Source organism: Podospora pseudocomata, chromosome 4 (genome assembly GCF_035222375.1).
Source record: "Podospora pseudocomata strain CBS 415.72m chromosome 4, whole genome shotgun sequence".
Taxonomy (NCBI): Eukaryota; Fungi; Ascomycota; class Sordariomycetes; order Sordariales; family Podosporaceae; genus Podospora; species Podospora pseudocomata.
The window spans coordinates 519,323-535,182 of record NC_085888.1 but is presented as its reverse complement, the minus strand read 5'-3'; the positions used below and the strand labels follow the sequence as shown (position 1 = coordinate 535,182).

The 15,860-nt window shown below is 51.7% G+C and overlaps 7 protein-coding genes across 7 annotated transcripts; 4 read left to right on the top strand and 3 right to left on the bottom strand.

The window, feature by feature from the left end:
* Positions 1-166: 166 nt before the first annotated feature.
* On the top strand, positions 167-940 carry QC762_401470 (uncharacterized protein). The gene is made up of 2 exons (XM_062889608.1): positions 167-601; positions 669-940. Exons 1-2 carry the CDS (start codon positions 420-422, stop codon positions 790-792), a joined length of 306 nt encoding a protein of 101 aa, XP_062743128.1. The 5' UTR covers positions 167-419; the 3' UTR covers positions 793-940.
* A 413-nt stretch (positions 941-1,353) lies between these two features.
* QC762_401460 (uncharacterized protein) lies at positions 1,354-1,974 on the bottom strand (the record flags this gene model as incomplete). Its single annotated transcript, XM_062889607.1, has 1 exon — positions 1,354-1,974. One exon carries the CDS (start codon positions 1,972-1,974, stop codon positions 1,354-1,356), a length of 621 nt encoding a protein of 206 aa, XP_062743127.1.
* Positions 1,975-4,293: 2,319 nt separating this feature from the next.
* QC762_401450 (uncharacterized protein) lies at positions 4,294-5,586 on the top strand (the record flags this gene model as incomplete). Its single annotated transcript, XM_062889606.1, has 1 exon — positions 4,294-5,586. One exon carries the CDS (start codon positions 4,294-4,296, stop codon positions 5,584-5,586), a length of 1,293 nt encoding a protein of 430 aa, XP_062743126.1.
* A 334-nt stretch (positions 5,587-5,920) lies between these two features.
* QC762_0062600 (uncharacterized protein) lies at positions 5,921-6,424 on the top strand (the record flags this gene model as incomplete). Its single annotated transcript, XM_062883625.1, has 1 exon — positions 5,921-6,424. One exon carries the CDS (start codon positions 5,921-5,923, stop codon positions 6,422-6,424), a length of 504 nt encoding a protein of 167 aa, XP_062743125.1.
* A 904-nt stretch (positions 6,425-7,328) lies between these two features.
* On the top strand, positions 7,329-7,979 carry QC762_401445 (uncharacterized protein; the record flags this gene model as incomplete). Its single annotated transcript, XM_062889605.1, has 1 exon — positions 7,329-7,979. One exon carries the CDS (start codon positions 7,329-7,331, stop codon positions 7,977-7,979), a length of 651 nt encoding a protein of 216 aa, XP_062743124.1.
* Positions 7,980-8,179: 200 nt separating this feature from the next.
* QC762_401440 (uncharacterized protein) lies at positions 8,180-9,821 on the bottom strand (the record flags this gene model as incomplete). The annotated part of the gene is made up of 3 exons (XM_062889604.1): positions 8,180-9,412; positions 9,473-9,579; positions 9,669-9,821. 3 exons carry the CDS (start codon positions 9,819-9,821, stop codon positions 8,530-8,532), a joined length of 1,143 nt encoding a protein of 380 aa, XP_062743123.1. The 3' UTR covers positions 8,180-8,529.
* An 818-nt stretch (positions 9,822-10,639) lies between these two features.
* On the bottom strand, positions 10,640-15,386 carry QC762_401433 (uncharacterized protein; the record flags this gene model as incomplete). Its single annotated transcript, XM_062889603.1, has 11 exons — positions 10,640-10,888; positions 10,937-11,209; positions 11,265-11,438; positions 11,501-11,891; positions 11,952-12,110; positions 12,166-12,197; positions 12,273-12,584; positions 12,746-13,008; positions 13,071-14,110; positions 14,166-15,276; positions 15,332-15,386. The coding sequence occupies 11 exons, from the start codon at positions 15,384-15,386 to the stop codon at positions 10,640-10,642; spliced, it is 4,059 nt and encodes a 1,352-aa protein (XP_062743122.1).
* Positions 15,387-15,860: the final 474 nt, after the last annotated feature.

The window sequence follows — 15,860 nt, the reverse complement described above, 5'->3', positions numbered from 1 at the left end:
CAACCACTTTGCAGATCCTGCGGTTCGGTGCAACCCCAAAAGTGAGGCTCTAGCTGAACAGAGACAGCTTGCACCCTCAACGTTACAACGGCTACACAGCTACCCGCCCGCCTCAACCATTGGCCACCCACTCCCATCGAATCATCTCACACAACATGCACCTGTAGCAGGTAGTACTGATGACAACAGCATCCAAAAACACATCATGAGCTCCACAGATCGACTACACCGAGGAGTAAGACGGAAAGACTCGAGACCGTTTGCTTGTGAAGGATCATCTCGAGATTTTGTCTATAAAAGAGAGCCATCATCACGACATCGAGACGCCTTTTCTCATCATCCTCACCATCAAGCCTTTAGACAAGCCATCTACTCAAGACAAATCTTCATTTTCCAACCAACCAACCAAAACCATCAAAATGCAGCTCTCCACCCTCCTCGTCGCCGCCCTCGCTGGCACCTCCTCCGCCTACACCCTCTCCGTCTACAGCGCCGACAACTACCAGGGCACCCAGAAGAGCTACTCCACCGCCGGCTCCCGCAACGTCGGCTTCACTGTCAAGTCCTGGATCTGGGAGTCCAAGCTCGGTGATGGCTGCTGGTGAGACGAACCCCCCTCCAACAAGACCAGCTCAGCTTCCCCTGTACTAACACAAATGATGCCACAGCGTGAACTTCTGCAAGGGCTCCACCTCTCAGGGCCGCTACTGCGGCAGCGCCCGCAAGGCCGTCTCCTCTGCTGGTGTCAACAAGGTCGTCACTGGCTGCGGCAACGCTGTTCTCAACTGCTAAATGTAGTTGCATGGGAGGGATGATGGAAGGATGTGATAGGCCAAATGTACTGCAGATGGATGATATAGAGGAGGATCTTCGCTACCACCTTGTCGACTGTGGGATAAATTGACTATCGTGATGTTCAACTTTTGCTCTCATTTTGTGACATTGAGGTTCCTGCGCAGATGAGATGTGGTGTTATGAATGTTTGAGATCCAGTCCCGCGAGGTGAGTCCTTGTCACTTGTCCTTGGTGCCGGATTGAAAGCTTGCCAACAGCCTTGCCCACAAAAGTATGAAAGCCACATGAGATAAATAGGTGTTGTACAGATCAGCTACCCATTTAGCTTGACATTATGATTTCCACGGAACCTTTTCCATACCTTATTGATGTTACAGTGCACCACAGTTTATGCAATCTGGACTAACGTTATGCATTTCACAAGATAATCACAAGTTGTCATGGTAACACGGACCGTTGGTTCACCAAACATTGACATTCCATTTGGCTATCTACACTCCCCAAGCTAGCAGTAAAGACTATCCCCTGACTCTAAAGCCGCCCCGTTCGGTCTTCTCCTTACGCCCCAACACAAACAGCAAATCCCAACCACAAGTTGGTGCAAGTAGAGTTGATCTCGGGATTCCAAGCATAAAACTGCGCAAGCGTGACCCCATAGCTGGCAGCAATAATCTCGCAAGTATCCCCGGTCTCAACAGTGTGGAACAACCAGCAGGTAGACGGCAACCCGGGCATCTGAGGGGAGGTGTTGGTAGGGGTGCTGGTAGGGCCACCAGAGGTGGTGGTGGTGCCGCCGTTCCCAACGGTGCTGGTAACAGTAGCGGTTGTTGTTGTGCCGCCATTGTCATTGGTGCTCGTGACAGTGTTGGTTGTTGTTGTGCCGCCGTTGTCAGCGGTGCTGGTCACGGTGGCGGTGGTGGTGCCGCCGCTCGAGGAGACGCCGGTGCAGACAAAGTAGTTGAGCCAGAGGTTGGTGCAGCCCGCGTTGACTTCGGAGTTCCAGGAGAGGAACTGGGCGATCGAGATGCCGTTGGCGGCGGCGATGACGGCGCAGGTGTCGCCGCTTTGGACGTAGTGGTAGCGGTTGCAGTTGGGGGCGAGGCCGGGCATTTGAGGGGACTGGGCCGAGGCCAGGGTGGCGAGCCCGGTGAGGATGGCGGTGGAGAGAGTGAACTTCATCTTGAGGGTTGAAGAGAAGAAGATTTGAAGGTGGAAGTGAAGTTAATGCTGGTGAGGATGGAGATGAGGATGCTGGTGAGGGTGAGGAGAGAATCTAGATGGTTGAGGGTCGATGCCCTCCCCTTTATACCTTTTTTTTCTCTCTCTCTCTCTATTCACGACGACAGTTGATGATACCTTCAGCCTTGTTCACATCTGTCCACGTCCGCCAAGGCGGATGCCGTGGCTCTTGCCCAGCAATATGCCGACGGGGATACAACGTGTAAGCGAAACGAACTATCGACACTTCTAAACCCACTTTCCAGGATCATAGTGAGCATGGCAGCAGCTATCATTGGGCGCACTCGGCACCGTTCCTGTGCCGAGTCTCATGCTAGAAGTTTCTTGTACAATTTTGCTGATGCCTAGCATGCAGGCTCGTGATAACCAAGCTTTTCATGTAGAGACAAGCATAGGACACATGCGTCCACGTCGCATCGCGACGACACTCTGCTGACATCCTCCGGTTCGCCTACACAACACGGGAAAGGCTCGTGTCGAGACGGCTCGTAGGCCTTACCTACACCTCCGGAATGCGACATGCAAACAAGTTTCTTGCATAACCGAACAGATCCCCTATTCAGCTTCAACCTTTGCAACTCACCGCCGTCAATGTTAATAGACTCGGAGATACGGATCTGTGAAGCCTTGACAAATTGATTGAGGCTAGCTGCGCGGGGGCCAAACTGCTCGCGATCCAAAAGTCATATTGGCTCCATTGTATGCAAGCCGGCAAAGGCCGTGACCGGGTAGCGTGACTCTCACGCCGATTAACGGACCTTATCGGACAATCCATGAAGCCACGGTTGAGTCAAATCAAGGCCAAAACGAACACGTCGGCGTTCGCCAAGTAGATAGTATCTTAGGCAACCTGTTTTCATGTGTTGGCGAGCTGGTCGCATCTCCAAACGTCCTCAGTGTCCAGGTCGGTTAGCGAACAGGCGGGGGTTGGGACAGTGAAAGTGGTCACTGGCGCGCAAAGTGAGGCAAAAGGTGGTGAGAAAAGTGATGATGGTGAAATTTAACAGAGAGAGAAAAGAAAACTACAAAGTGTGTGATATACGCAACAAAATCCCAATCCAGAGCAACCAACATGTGGACCTGACAGAAAAGGTTGGACCAGGTGAACTGGGAGCAATCACACGGAGACTGTGATGTCAAGGTTCCATGCGTCATCATGCTGGTCTTTTGGATGAGGAACATGCCCTTGCAAGCTTTCTTCTCATGAGGCATGTTGTAAGGAGACGCGAGTCATCCGGCCACCTATATTCTAGCTTGACTGAAAGAAAGAATAGCACTCTCATTTATTGTAAAGTTTTGGCTCGTAGTCAAGGCCTTGGAAAATACAAATCCAGAGGGAGGGCGGTTTCCTGCTGTGCTTGAGATTCGACCGATATCGAATACACTCAGGTATTACTCAAGATGAGCCGTTTCACTAGTCCCTGTGCCCATGATATACTGTTGTTTCGTGCGGATATGTGGTGATTGTTTTCATCTGCTGCTCCTTTTCTAGAGGTGAAAGGTTAAATAGGTATATAAGAAATGACTGTTGACAAACGGAGGTCTTCGATCCCATATTCATGCTGACTGGTGGTTTCTCTTAATTGCTGAAGCTTTCCTTCCATCCGGTGAAAGTCATGCATCTCTTCTTATCATCAGCACACCAACTTTTCTCCTCCATCTCGATCATATCTATCAACGCATATTGTACGGGTAGGGCTCTTGGTGATTTCTTGTGATGTCATGTCAGTATTCCTCGGAGGACAACTGTGATATTTCGGGAAGGTTGCTCCTCGGGCTTCTGCCCTGTGGGCCACAGGTTGGCTGTTGATATAGATAGATTTCTGCTCTCCGGAGCCGATTTCCCAGTGCCGTACAATGCCATCACTTTTCTCACAGCTCTGCTGGCACGCTTCACAACAACTCAGATGACATCTATGATTCACGATGATGGGTTAGGTATCCTGAGATGACAAGGATTCTCGGACCTCAGCTGGACGCTAGCAGATCATCGAGCATATTTCGGGTTGCGGCTCAAAGGATGCGGCAGCATGGAGTTGAGCTGAGGAAAGGGGGCCAATCAGACATGACCATATCAATGCGCAATTTCCACACAAATCCAAACAGTTCAGACCATTGACAGCGCCAAGGAGATCTCGAATCATGGTAGGAACATTGAAAAGCAAAGTGCCCCCGTTGCGGGCTGGCCAAAGGTTGTTGTTGTCTTTTGCCACACTCACTTTAGTCGCTCTTTTCGTCCCGTCATCATTATCGTAAACGATGAAGCAGGGACTTGCGTTCGTTTCGGCCTTTGGGTTACTTCAACTGGCATCTGCCGCCTGCTGCCGCACAAACAAATGCTTCAAGGCTGTTGCTGATCCCCTGGTTGATGGCCTACAGGATTGCTCATTGGCTTTCGAGATAGTAACAGTCACGCCCCAAGTCACCACTGTTACCGAGACTGTGACGGAAGTTCCGACCGAGTATGTCAGCGTGGTCGAGACAGATGCCACGACGGCAACAGTTTATTCGACTGTCGAGACCGAAACATTGCTCAACACCATCAGCACCACGGTGACTGGCACGACGACTCAGCGCTCCCTGGTCTACGTTACCCGCGCATATAACACCGTTACAGTCTTGGTCACATCCACCACGACAGTCCTGCCGAGTGCTGCGACTCAAATCGTGGCGCGCGCCGCCGATACCGACCTAGCACCCACGAGTGGCACCCTGGCGCCATCCATTCCAAGCTACGCCTCAGCACATTGTCCATCATGGGAGAAGTATATTTCGGTCTGCAAGTGCGCAGGAGCCACCCAGGAGACTATTACCGCTTCACCCTCGGCCGCCAAAGTGACCGTCACCTTCACCGACAGCGTGGCTGCCACAACGAACTCGATTCCCGTTACTCTTTCCACCACCACCACGGTCACCGACGAAGTAACTGCCACAGAATACAACACCCAGACTGAAACGGCCTCGGTCACTGCCACCGCCGTGACTACGGTAACAGGGAACGTCTTGGTCATAGGTTCAACAACCACCGTTACATCAACCATCACCTCCACCGTGGTCGCCCCAGCAGAAAGATGCAGTAACGTCGCCAACTTCAACGCCGTCGCGACTGATTCCGCCAACAGCCAGCGCTACCTCTTTTCCCAGCTAATCAACGGCATGGCCGGCTTATATGGCAGTATGGATTGGGCATCAGCGCCAGTCGAGCCTGGCATCGACGTCTACAAGATGTACAAATGGGTCTTGGACAAGGAGGGGTATCTGGCAACTCTTTACCTTGTTGGGCAGTCTACCTACAAGGTCAGTGCTTGGGTGAACCCAGGGAGCGCTGCGTCTGTTCGGCTTCAGGCGAGGACGGGTGCCGAGTATAGTCCTGCCAATTATATCAGGGTGAAGGGGTGTGTTAGCACGGCGACTGGCGAGCTCACGCTTGATGTGGGCGGCAGGAAGAATATTTTGTTGTGTGGCAACAATCAGGTGTTCCTGTCGAGTGGGGATGGGTCCGACACTGGGTTGAGCTGCACGAGGATGTATCCCAAGGCTATTACCGTGTAGTTTATGTGTCGGTTTATTTGTCGGGAAGGAAACAAAGTATGTCTATAGTTACCTAGCAAGGTGCCTTGATTTGTAAATACTTAACAATAATCACATCCCTTCTGTCAACTCCACCAAGACACACACACACCCAAAAGGGCAGTAAGATTCAAACTACCACCAACAACCAACGGTATCATGCACCTATGGCACGTCATGAACGTTGACACTTTTCACCCTCAAAAGAGGGGTAAGAGCATGAGATAACTCAACATTTCCCGTAAAATCAGATCTTTGTTGACCTTGCCCGCCATTCTTCCTTGTTGACACCATAAACACCCCCCAATCCACCACAATGGCAACAACCCCCAACCTTCACCAAACCCTCCATCTCACCCTCAAAACCTTCCTCCTCGGCCCCATCGAAGCAACAACGCAGAAAAACCCCTCCCTCCTCTCTTCCGTCCTCTCCCCCGACTGCCTCCGCTACATCGCCCCCGCATCTTTCCTCGCTAGCATAGGCGCACCGCCAGACGTTGCCTTTGACGTGGCGACATGGGAGGCTCAATACACGAGTGAATCCCGGTTCATCGGGACCAAATCGGTAGATATCACGCATTTGGTTGTCGACGCAGAGACAATGACTGGGGCCGCGAGGACGGTGTACGTTGACAATTTGCACCTGGCGAATGGGGAGAACGAGGAGGTAAAGCTGGATGTCTCGTGGTTTGTGAAGTTTAATGAGAACGGGGAGAATATTACGGAGGTGACGGGGATTTTGGATGGGTTGGTTTTTGTGGAGGTGCATAGGAGGATTCGGGAGTTGAAGGAGGAGGGCAAGGGTAAGGCTGGTGCCTAGGAGGAATTGGAAGGGCTCTGGATGTTATTCTCACGGACTGATGCTTTTACTGGCACTGATGAGGAGTTGATGGTGTGCATTCAAGATGTTTGTTATTAGCTGTATTCAAGTTCCTGTCCCTCTCGGCTTCAACCTCTCTTTGAACTTTTGTGAATATTTCCGTCGCCGAATGCCAGCACGACGTTCTTGTACATTATAGCCGTGTCTTTTTGAACAAAAGTTCTCATATACTCGGTAGGGCTGACATCTCCATGTTTTCCCCTTCCCCTGCCCACAGCCGCCTTGGCCTTGCTGCACCCATAAGCTCACCCCTGTAGTGGTGACGAATCACTCGATCCCTCCTTCCAGACATATTCCTGCCTTCTCCCAATGCACCCTCGTATCTGCACACCGCGCGTCCCTTGTGAGCAAATATCAACTACTCGACATGCATCTCTTTCAACGATACCACTTTTTTCTAGCCATCTGCCTTACAGAAACTTGGTAGGGTAAGATCCTTTTGGCTCGTATAGCGACGCGGAGAGATGCACCATCTTCAATTATCCAATCACATCCCATGTTGTTTTGTTTCAGGCTCCCCAGTGTAAGCATTTTCGGGGTTTATACGTTCGGCGGTATGATATGCTGTTCAGGGATCTTAGGTGCAGCGAGATACTTGGCGATATGACTTCGTTGCTGGTTAAGTACCTAGGTAGGTGATATGATGAGATTCAAGGAAAGACGGAAGACGGTTATTCTCGTCAAGTAAAGTACTATAAAGTCATCATTCCCTCCCGAATCAAAAGTAAACAGCATCCTCACCATCATCATCATCATCATCATCATCATCATCATCATCATCATCATCATCATCATCATCATCATCAAATCTTCATATCAACAAGCCCTCCATACTACCCTGACAATGAAACTCTCCACCATCTCAACCCTCGCAGGCCTCGCCTCGACCGCAACGGCAGCTGCCATCCCCAACGGCATCACTACCGGCTTCCCCATCAACCTCCCCATCGCAACCAGCACTCCTGTCGGCTTTCCTGGTACCCCCGGCACCGTTACGGCTACTAGGGGCGCTACTAGTGTCCGCGGCACCGTCACAGCTACTAGTGTTCCCGGCACCGTCACAGCTACCAGCGCTGCTGGCACCGTGACCGCCACGAGGGTCACCACCAGCGTTTCCGGCACCGTGACCGCCACTAGAGTCGCCACCAGTGTTCCGGGCACTGTCACAGCTACCAGCGCTCCCGGCACCGTAACCGTCACTAGGATCGCAACCAGTGTCCCCGGCACGGTGACTGCAACTTCTGTTGTTCCTGGCACCTCCGCATGTGCAGTTCCCGGTGTCCCCGGAACAGTCACGGCGAGCGCTCCCGGAATCCCCATCTCTGTGGGAAGCACCCTATCCGTTCCGGGCGGTACAGTGACAGCCAGCACGTTGTCTGCTCCGGGCGTGACCGTGACGTGGACTGCTACCAGCATCCCCGGAGTGACAACCACCTGGATTGCCACCAGCGTGCCAGCCGTCACCACCAGAAGGGTTGTTACCACCAAGTGGTAATTCCATTCATACCTCCACTGTCATGCCGTGACTTGTCGGCCAAACTCACCCTTTCCCGGTGGCTCTGTGGCTGTGTCGTGAGGTGGGGGATGGGATAAAACAAGTCTTGGTCCGGATATGCTGCTTCATAGAGGGGATTTCTAAAGGGAAGAAAAGAACTGGAATATTTAGGTAGCATTCACTCATTCATCAAGAGTCTATCTCATTTCATCGCTCAAACTCGAATTAAATTTTATCAAAACCTATCGCTAGCATATATCTACGCGTGTACCCAAATCTATACATGTACCTTGCTTTTCCAAGCAAACAAAAGAACTTTCCATCACGCCCCCCCAAAAAAGCTCAATGATGAAGCAACAGATATTCCGCCCAATAGAAAAAAAAAAGAAACACCAAAACCGACCATCGAAACGCTAAATAATTGCTCAGAAAATGGGGTGCTCTGGGGTGTGTGTGGGGGGGTGAGGGGTATCCATCCGTATCCAAGTCGTCATCACACTTTCTTTATGCAAACATAAAAGAGACTTCTCCAACATATTGCCAGCCATCATCATACTGACTCCCTCTCCCTCGCCTTCACCACCCCATTCATGCTCTCCTTGCTCTCATTGTCCCTATCCCCCCTCAGCGTTGCATCCGTATCCTTTGTCACCGGCCTCAACTCCTCCTCGCTCGTGTTGCCGTAGCACTCGGCCGTGTACCCCGACAACCCCGGCTGAAGCTTCAGCTCCCCAGCCGCCTGCTGCTCACGATAGTTGGCGCTCGAAAACAAATCGGTTCGTCGGGTAAAAGATCGCCTCACCGAGATATCGCCCGTCATCTTGAGGTTACTCCCCCGCCCCCCAGATTTGGAGGCCGTCGTGAAAGCCGCGAGACCAAGCTTCACACCAATCATCTTGACGAGAGGCTGCAAACAAGCAAGGCACCCAGCCGTGATAGCAAGCGCAGCTTCGACAGACGACCAAATCGCAATCGGCGCCGTATCCCACAAGAAATCCTCACTCCCCATGTGTCGAAGATACGGCCCACGAACAATAACCGCCGCGCTGGCCACGCATCCCATCCCCATCAGACCAATCACCGCCACTTTCGACTTTTTGTCCATGTTGAGCTGAGCCACCACCCACGCGGGCAGCAGGGCGTACGTCAGATCGGTGATGACGGAGAAGATCGAATAGAGGATACCCAACGCCGTCAGGATGTTCATGTTGATGCATCTGCCGTCCTGGTCCTTGTTCCAAAAGAAGCTGATCGGGTAGCACTGGAACATGGCGAGGAAGAAAAACGTCAGGCAGCTGACGCACGTGATGGCGCCCGCGGCGTAAATGATCCATTTGTGAAGGCGGGTGATGGTGACTCGGAGCAAAAAGTAGCCGATGGAGAGCTTGACGAGAATCATGGACCAGGCGTAGAGGAGGTAGCAGTAGTACCATCTGAGAGTCAACAATCAGCCAAACAAACATCCTGTCACGCCAGACAGTTTCGCGCATTACCGGTTCATTGCAATCTTGTAATTCTCTGGGTCGACATCCGACTTGTGTTTCCCTGTGCCATGAGTGACCCCCACGTTGGAAAAGCAGCAGAAAGCGATGTATGCACCCTATGCGTGACACAATCAAGATGGTCAAGGGTTAGCCGAGCGATTCTCTCGTTGCTTTTTTGTCTGGGGAGCCAAGAGAATGTCCGTACCGTTGAAGCCGCCATCAACCAGTCATCCAGCCCAAACCCTTTCACAACTCTGGTTCGAACAAAGCATCGTAGCAGGCAAGTGATGCCGGCGAGGACAGCACCCGTCGTGTTAACGGCCAGCAGTACCGGGCCACGATTTGGTACATCGGTCATGGCGTATATGTGCAAATTGGCTGCGAAGGACAGAAACGAGTGTGGTGAAGAATGGGGATATCTGTCGTTGGTCGAAGAAGGGGGGAGGGAAATCTCAGATTCGCTTAGTCAAAATGCCACCAGCTTGCCCATGTCCCCTGGCCTGTCCTGCCTAATAGCTGGTGGGAGGGGGGGGTGAGGTACCGTGTCAACCCTCACAGGCTGGCACGCTGGGACGAAAGGGGGGTGGTGAGGTGACGTTGGTGGTTCACTTGACGAGCGAGGGAGGTCGGATCGCGGGAACCGAGGAGACATGGTTGCTGGCCGGTGGCGCACTCTTGAAGGCGGAAAAAGCGCGCGCAAAAGGCCAAGGGTGATTTTTGCCGTCTCCACTCCCATAAAACCGCCATGCACGCTATATGCTCGCTGTTTCCGCAGGGGAGGTCGATCACTGTTTTTGCTAGCTTCAGGGGCCAAGCAGTGGGCCGCCTGGCCGAGTCTGGATGTGTTCGGTCGATAACGGCGGGAATGTTTGGTCCGGCCCCCCTGTTTGACATCCACTCGGGCGGAGCGTTGTGAACCAGTCCCCCACTTTCAACCCTGCCTTCGGATAAGTCTTTCATGTGCGAGTGGAGAGAGACCCGCCAAGCAGTGATCCACGTGCTTTTGTGCATGTTCCCCTTCGGCGGAGCCGCTACCAAGCTCGGTTCCTTCTCCTGCTGCAGCGCAGCATTCCATGCATTGCGATCTTCACTCCTGTTTGTGCAGTGACAAAGAGCCTTTCCTCAACCTCCCATCAGCTGCCAACTCGGGAAGTTTTCTTGGGAGATCTCGTTGCTTCATGCCAGACCAGACGGACCTTGATCCTGGCCGCCATCTCGAGTGGGTTTGGCGGGCCACTTGAACGCCCATCGCAGTTGATTCAGGTCAAAGCGTCCCCTGATGATGTTCCAGTCGACGCGCACAAGTGCTTTTTCGAGGGCGTACGCGAGTATCCAGGTGCCAAGGGAGAACAAAACAATCATGACGCCAAACTGCCAGTCTGTGGCCGAGTTCATGAAGGTGCCATGTTGTACAGAATACAGACCCTGTATGTGTTGTTAGTGAGGCCTTTGGGAAGCATTGTCAACGCTTACCGTGACAAATCCAAGCGGTAAATAACCAATCGTGATATAGGTCAGGGTCCTGATGTTGTTCCCTTGCTGTATCGTCGTCTTGTTGTCCTCCAAGGCGGTTTGGGCGTCAACCACATTGGTGATGGTGGAGATGCCGTCGCGTAGACCGGTGACCTGTTTGATCTTCAACTGCGTCTTGTCGTGGACGTCAATAAGCAAGCCATGTCGTTTTCGAAACTCATCCACGACAGTATTCGCCTCTTGGACAAGTTCTGCATCTTGATACGATGTCTCCTAACCTAATGTTATTACTCTACGGTCCGAGAGTGCGACTGCGGTCAGAACATACTTGCTTGATAATATTATCCATGGTGTCGTGTGCCCTCTGGACTTGTGTCAAAGAGGCAGAGAGCTTGTCGTTAAAGATTCTGAGTGCGTCCCAACCCCAGAGCATCTTTTTGAGCTTGTTGATTGCTTCCGCCGTTCCCCACCAGTCTTCGGGGCCTTCAAACAGCGTACGGTCCTGCAGGTTCATCCTTGTCAGCCGATTCCACATAAAAAGCCCCGCTTGACTCAATAACGCACCCTGATTTCGATTATGCCATCGAGTTGCAAGAGAAGCTTCTCATACTCATCCGCCAACGTCTCGCACAGATGTCCTAGGAACATCAGGAACACCAGACACCTTGCGGTCGATGGCTGATGAACAAAGTTGGCCAGGAGTGGTTGGGTGTAATTGGAGATGAGACTTTCGAGATAATTCCATTTGACCGTTGGTGAGATGATCGAGCAGACCCACAGACGACCAGAAGGATGTCCTGTAAAGATTATGGACGATGATCTCTCTTCGACCATGTATTTTGTGTCAATACCAACCCCGAGCTCAGCAATGTTGTCAGGTGGGAAGTTGCCGTGCTGGCGGTGACGTTCACGATACGGATCTTCCTTCACTTCAGCCTGAGACCGAAGAGTCCAGCTTTTCCCTGTTATTAGTGACACGAGTACGACAGCCAACCTCCAAGGAGAATTAACGTACTGCGAGATATTAATGCTTGTAATCCACCCCGTGGGTCCCTTCTTACTGTCAGTGAACCGTGACACTGAGCCAAAGTGATCTCTCAAGTGAAAAGCCGCGGCATCGTGCCAGAGATAGCAGAGTCCAGCTGCGTTAAAAAGTGTAAGTATGGGGAATAGACTAGGGAGATTAGCAACCATCTTGACTACATGATCCTTGAGGTGCGGGGTCCTACAGGATTCTGTGCCTTATTCCTAGATCGACGAGCTGAGATCCCTCGAATAGCATATGATTAGCCGTGTCTGCTTGCAATCTGAGCTGGGCGAGGCGAAAAGAGCTTACACGACTGTTTAGACGCTGTTTCAAGGATCTGTCCCGAGATGAATAGGTTGACCTGGGGATAGTCGTCCAGGTGACGGGTTTGACTTGGAAGCTGAAATCCAACGGAGACCCATGGGTGATATCCCACAAACAAATCATACGCAAGGCTACACAGTCGTCATCAGAGGTCATCGTGTCGGTCACTACTTTTTGAATGGATGACGATTCGGGCCCATGGCCAGGAAGATAAGCCTTTAGCTCCGGTATCAGGGTAACGAGAGGAAGTTGTGTTGTTGGCGAGGAAGGTGGTGAACGAGGTAAGGTATACCAGCCCTAGAATATGAGAGGGAATGTGAGAATGTAAACCAAAAAAATTAAAAAAATTTAAACGCCACGAGATTTCAAGAATAACAATGTGCATATGAACTCATTGACGACTCGGAGCTCCTCAGACAATAAAAACAAGGTAGGGAGGTAGACATGGGGAAGCTTACAGGAAAGCAAGGGTTTGGTGGTCGTTGCGATATCCAGTCGAAAGACTTGGCCATTTCACTTCCACGCGACTCCTCCACCGACTGAATAAGCTTGAATAACATGGCTTCAATGTTAACAATCTCGCCGGATATTCTGGGCTGTCGTGGCAAAATCTCGCTGCTGTTTAGATCGTCGGATCTGAGTGTGTCCGTTCGGCGGTCGAGAGACTGAGGGTGCTCATCATCCCCGACTGGTTTCTTGGCTTGCGCAGCCTGCAGCTTCCCTAGCAAAGTGTCAACAGATCAGCTAACCCGTTGGAAAACGGCTTCTCGGAGTTGGAGATACCTTCATATTTCAAATCCAGCAAGGTGGCGCATATCATCGCGATAGGCTGGATGTCCCACCATCGGCCTACCATGTTGCCATCTGCCCAGTCCCAAGAGGTCATGAAGGAGTAATCCGACAACAGAAATTCAAACAGCCTGTCTCGGGCAGATGGGACGTTGGTGATATCGGCGACTCTCAGGTATGCTTCGTGGTTGGTGCTGTGTAGCTCCCATGGCCCGTTGCCAAGTCCTCTTATAGCCATCCACGGCTTTGGTCCGGGCAAGAATTTTGCCGTCCGTTTGCGGTCGCGGATCCTTTGCCTGGTTTGTTTGGCTCGAGAAACCGCTAAATTGTAGGACCGGCTGCTGTGCCTCAATCGGTCCAGCTGCATCTCCTCGGCCAGGAGGAGAGCCCTGTCAAGCTCGTCATGATGTGCTTTCCATCCACCGTGCTGGTTGGTTTTGAGACGCGAGACATTTTTTTCAGCTCTTTCTTGGGTCTCTCTTACCTCGTCAACATCAATGTCGAGATCGTATTCCGCACAACTCAGCTCGTCATAGAGCAGCAAGATAGAGCTGAGATGTAGCCATTGCAGCACATTGCTTTTGGGAGTCGGTTGCTTATCGCGGTTTGCCCGCTCCATGCCGAGGTGGTATGCTACAGGTAACCTGGGGACGATGATCTCACTGATGAACCTTGTATGAAATGCAGAAGGACATGCCCTGTAGGCGTACCAGGCGGCCATGGTGGCATAGCAGCCCCGGTTGTATGTCGTGTCCCAGCTGAAGGCGGATCGTTTCCCAGCGCACCTTTTGAACCGTTCAAAAACTGGGCCGTCAGAAATATTGGAGGGCTCACTGTGGACTGCGAGAAGGAGTCTCCCTGGCTTGAGATCTGTGGCGAACAACCAAGCAAGTGCACCCTGAATGGCAGCTGTGAGCTTGTCAAGGTAGGCCTGCCGGATCTTTTCCAGCTCCAGATACTGGTTCAAGAAATCCCTTTTCAAGTCTCTAGAGTCAATGAATCTATGCAGTTTGGCGAGAAGCCGTATTTGATAACTAGAACGGTGTTAGTCTGGATATCGAGTAAATCAGAAGGATTGGGTTGAGATACAAGGCGCTTTCCACGTCGACAAACTGACATGTCATGATATTCCCTATCAGAGCTTTTTCTCCTAGTTCATGTGAGAAACTTGGGCTCGTGGGATGCGAACTCGAGGTCGGAATTGATGTGACACCCAGTATCTGTTCCACGCCCCTGCCGATGACGCAAAATTCCACCGCTTCAATCGCTTCGTAGTTCGCTGCGCATAGGCTTGTGAAGAGTCTGTCGGTCATGTTGACCGACCCACGGCTGACGCCCAGATAGTCTGCGAGGTCGGCCGGAAGCGAAGGGTCGTGCTCAACCCCATCCTCAGTACGTATGGCGTAGGTTGACACAACATATGTGGGCTCTCCGACTCGAATGTCAACTTCGACCTCACTCGTCATGTCAACCCATTCAACGTCTGCAGCTGTGTCGCAGGGGTTGAGGAAGGTGGGAGGTTGGAGTATGCCATTGACCGAAAATGTCATTTCGATTCTTGTGCGATAGTTGCTGCTTCTGCAGGACACAATGTTGGCATTGTTCGTGATGGTATATGTGTCAACTTGTCGATGAATATCATTCTGAGAACATGGGCACCCGAATCGAACTGGTCCTCCTCTTTTGAACCTCACGCGTGCCACGTCATCTTGGTGGTCATCACTGGTGGCTGAACTGCCAACCCCCAAACTCAGACGGTGAATCTGAAAGAAGATTTTGTTTTTAACAAATGATATGGTGTCCCAGCTTCCAATCTCACGATTGAAACCCTTGGCAGTATCCAAATGGAAAAGCACATATTGGGCGTAAGGCCAACGAAAGTTGACCCATCCCTGACTTTTTCGGTCTGCGGCACTCACGGCCCAGGGCGAAGATGGCGTCTCGGGACTCTCTGGAACCAGATTGGTTCCAAAGGTGTCGTTGCTCTGAGCCTCATGCAGCTGCTGGTTTTGAGCTCGGGCTAGCATGGAGGCTGCGCTGTCAGGATAGTTTCCTCTGACGAAAATGAGACCACAAGTAGGGTCTGGCCGAGTGAGTTGGAGCAGCTCATTCCCTTCTGACAGAGAAGCAGTAAAGCCATCGTCTCCGAAATCGAAAGTCTTTGCAGATTGGGATTGTCCAAAGGTTGTAAATGATTGACCTGATATGTGTGTTAAACATTAGATGGAATATTGGAGCAAATGGTATGTACTTACCTTTGGATAAGTCAGCAAGCCATTCCAAGTCTATCGGTTGTTCGCTCTCCATCATCGAGTCGTTGACGGGAAGATTTTACTGGGGATAATGAACACGTTCAGCTCGAAAGCGCGACCAGGCAGTAGATATTACACATGTTTGCGCAAGTTGGCAAGGCTCGACCCCCGGTCGAAAAGGCAGCATGGCCGTCGCCCAATATCATGGGTTGCATAGCGAGCTGCATTCTCGCACCGTTGTGCGACACCAGACTGGAAAATGCGAACCTGAGCATCATGCCCGATTTATCCGCGGGTTGAAATCATGGCCTTCAAAGGGTTGAAAATCGATTAGTATTGCTGGCAAGGAAGGGGATTCTACTTCAATGACAGCGAAAGAGTAGATAGGTTTTAATGGCAAGAACAAGTGCATTTGTCCTATCTGTCGTTGGTCCCGGATTCCAAGTTGGTAGCAAGAGTCAAGACAGTTGAAGCTTTCTGCCAAGATCCAAACGGCAATCACCCCACAGCCCCACCACCCCTCCTCAGGATC

What these genes read in the sequence shown, in the direction of transcription:
- QC762_401470 (XM_062889608.1), top strand. Translation starts at nt 420, where the DNA reads ATGCAGCTCTCCACCCTCCTCGTCGCCGCCCTCGCTGGCACCTCCTCC. An exon ending in AAGCTCGGTGATGGCTGCTG is followed by an intron (nt 602 to 668) that starts GTGAGACGAACC and finishes ATGATGCCACAG; the next exon opens with CGTGAACTTCTGCAAGGGCT.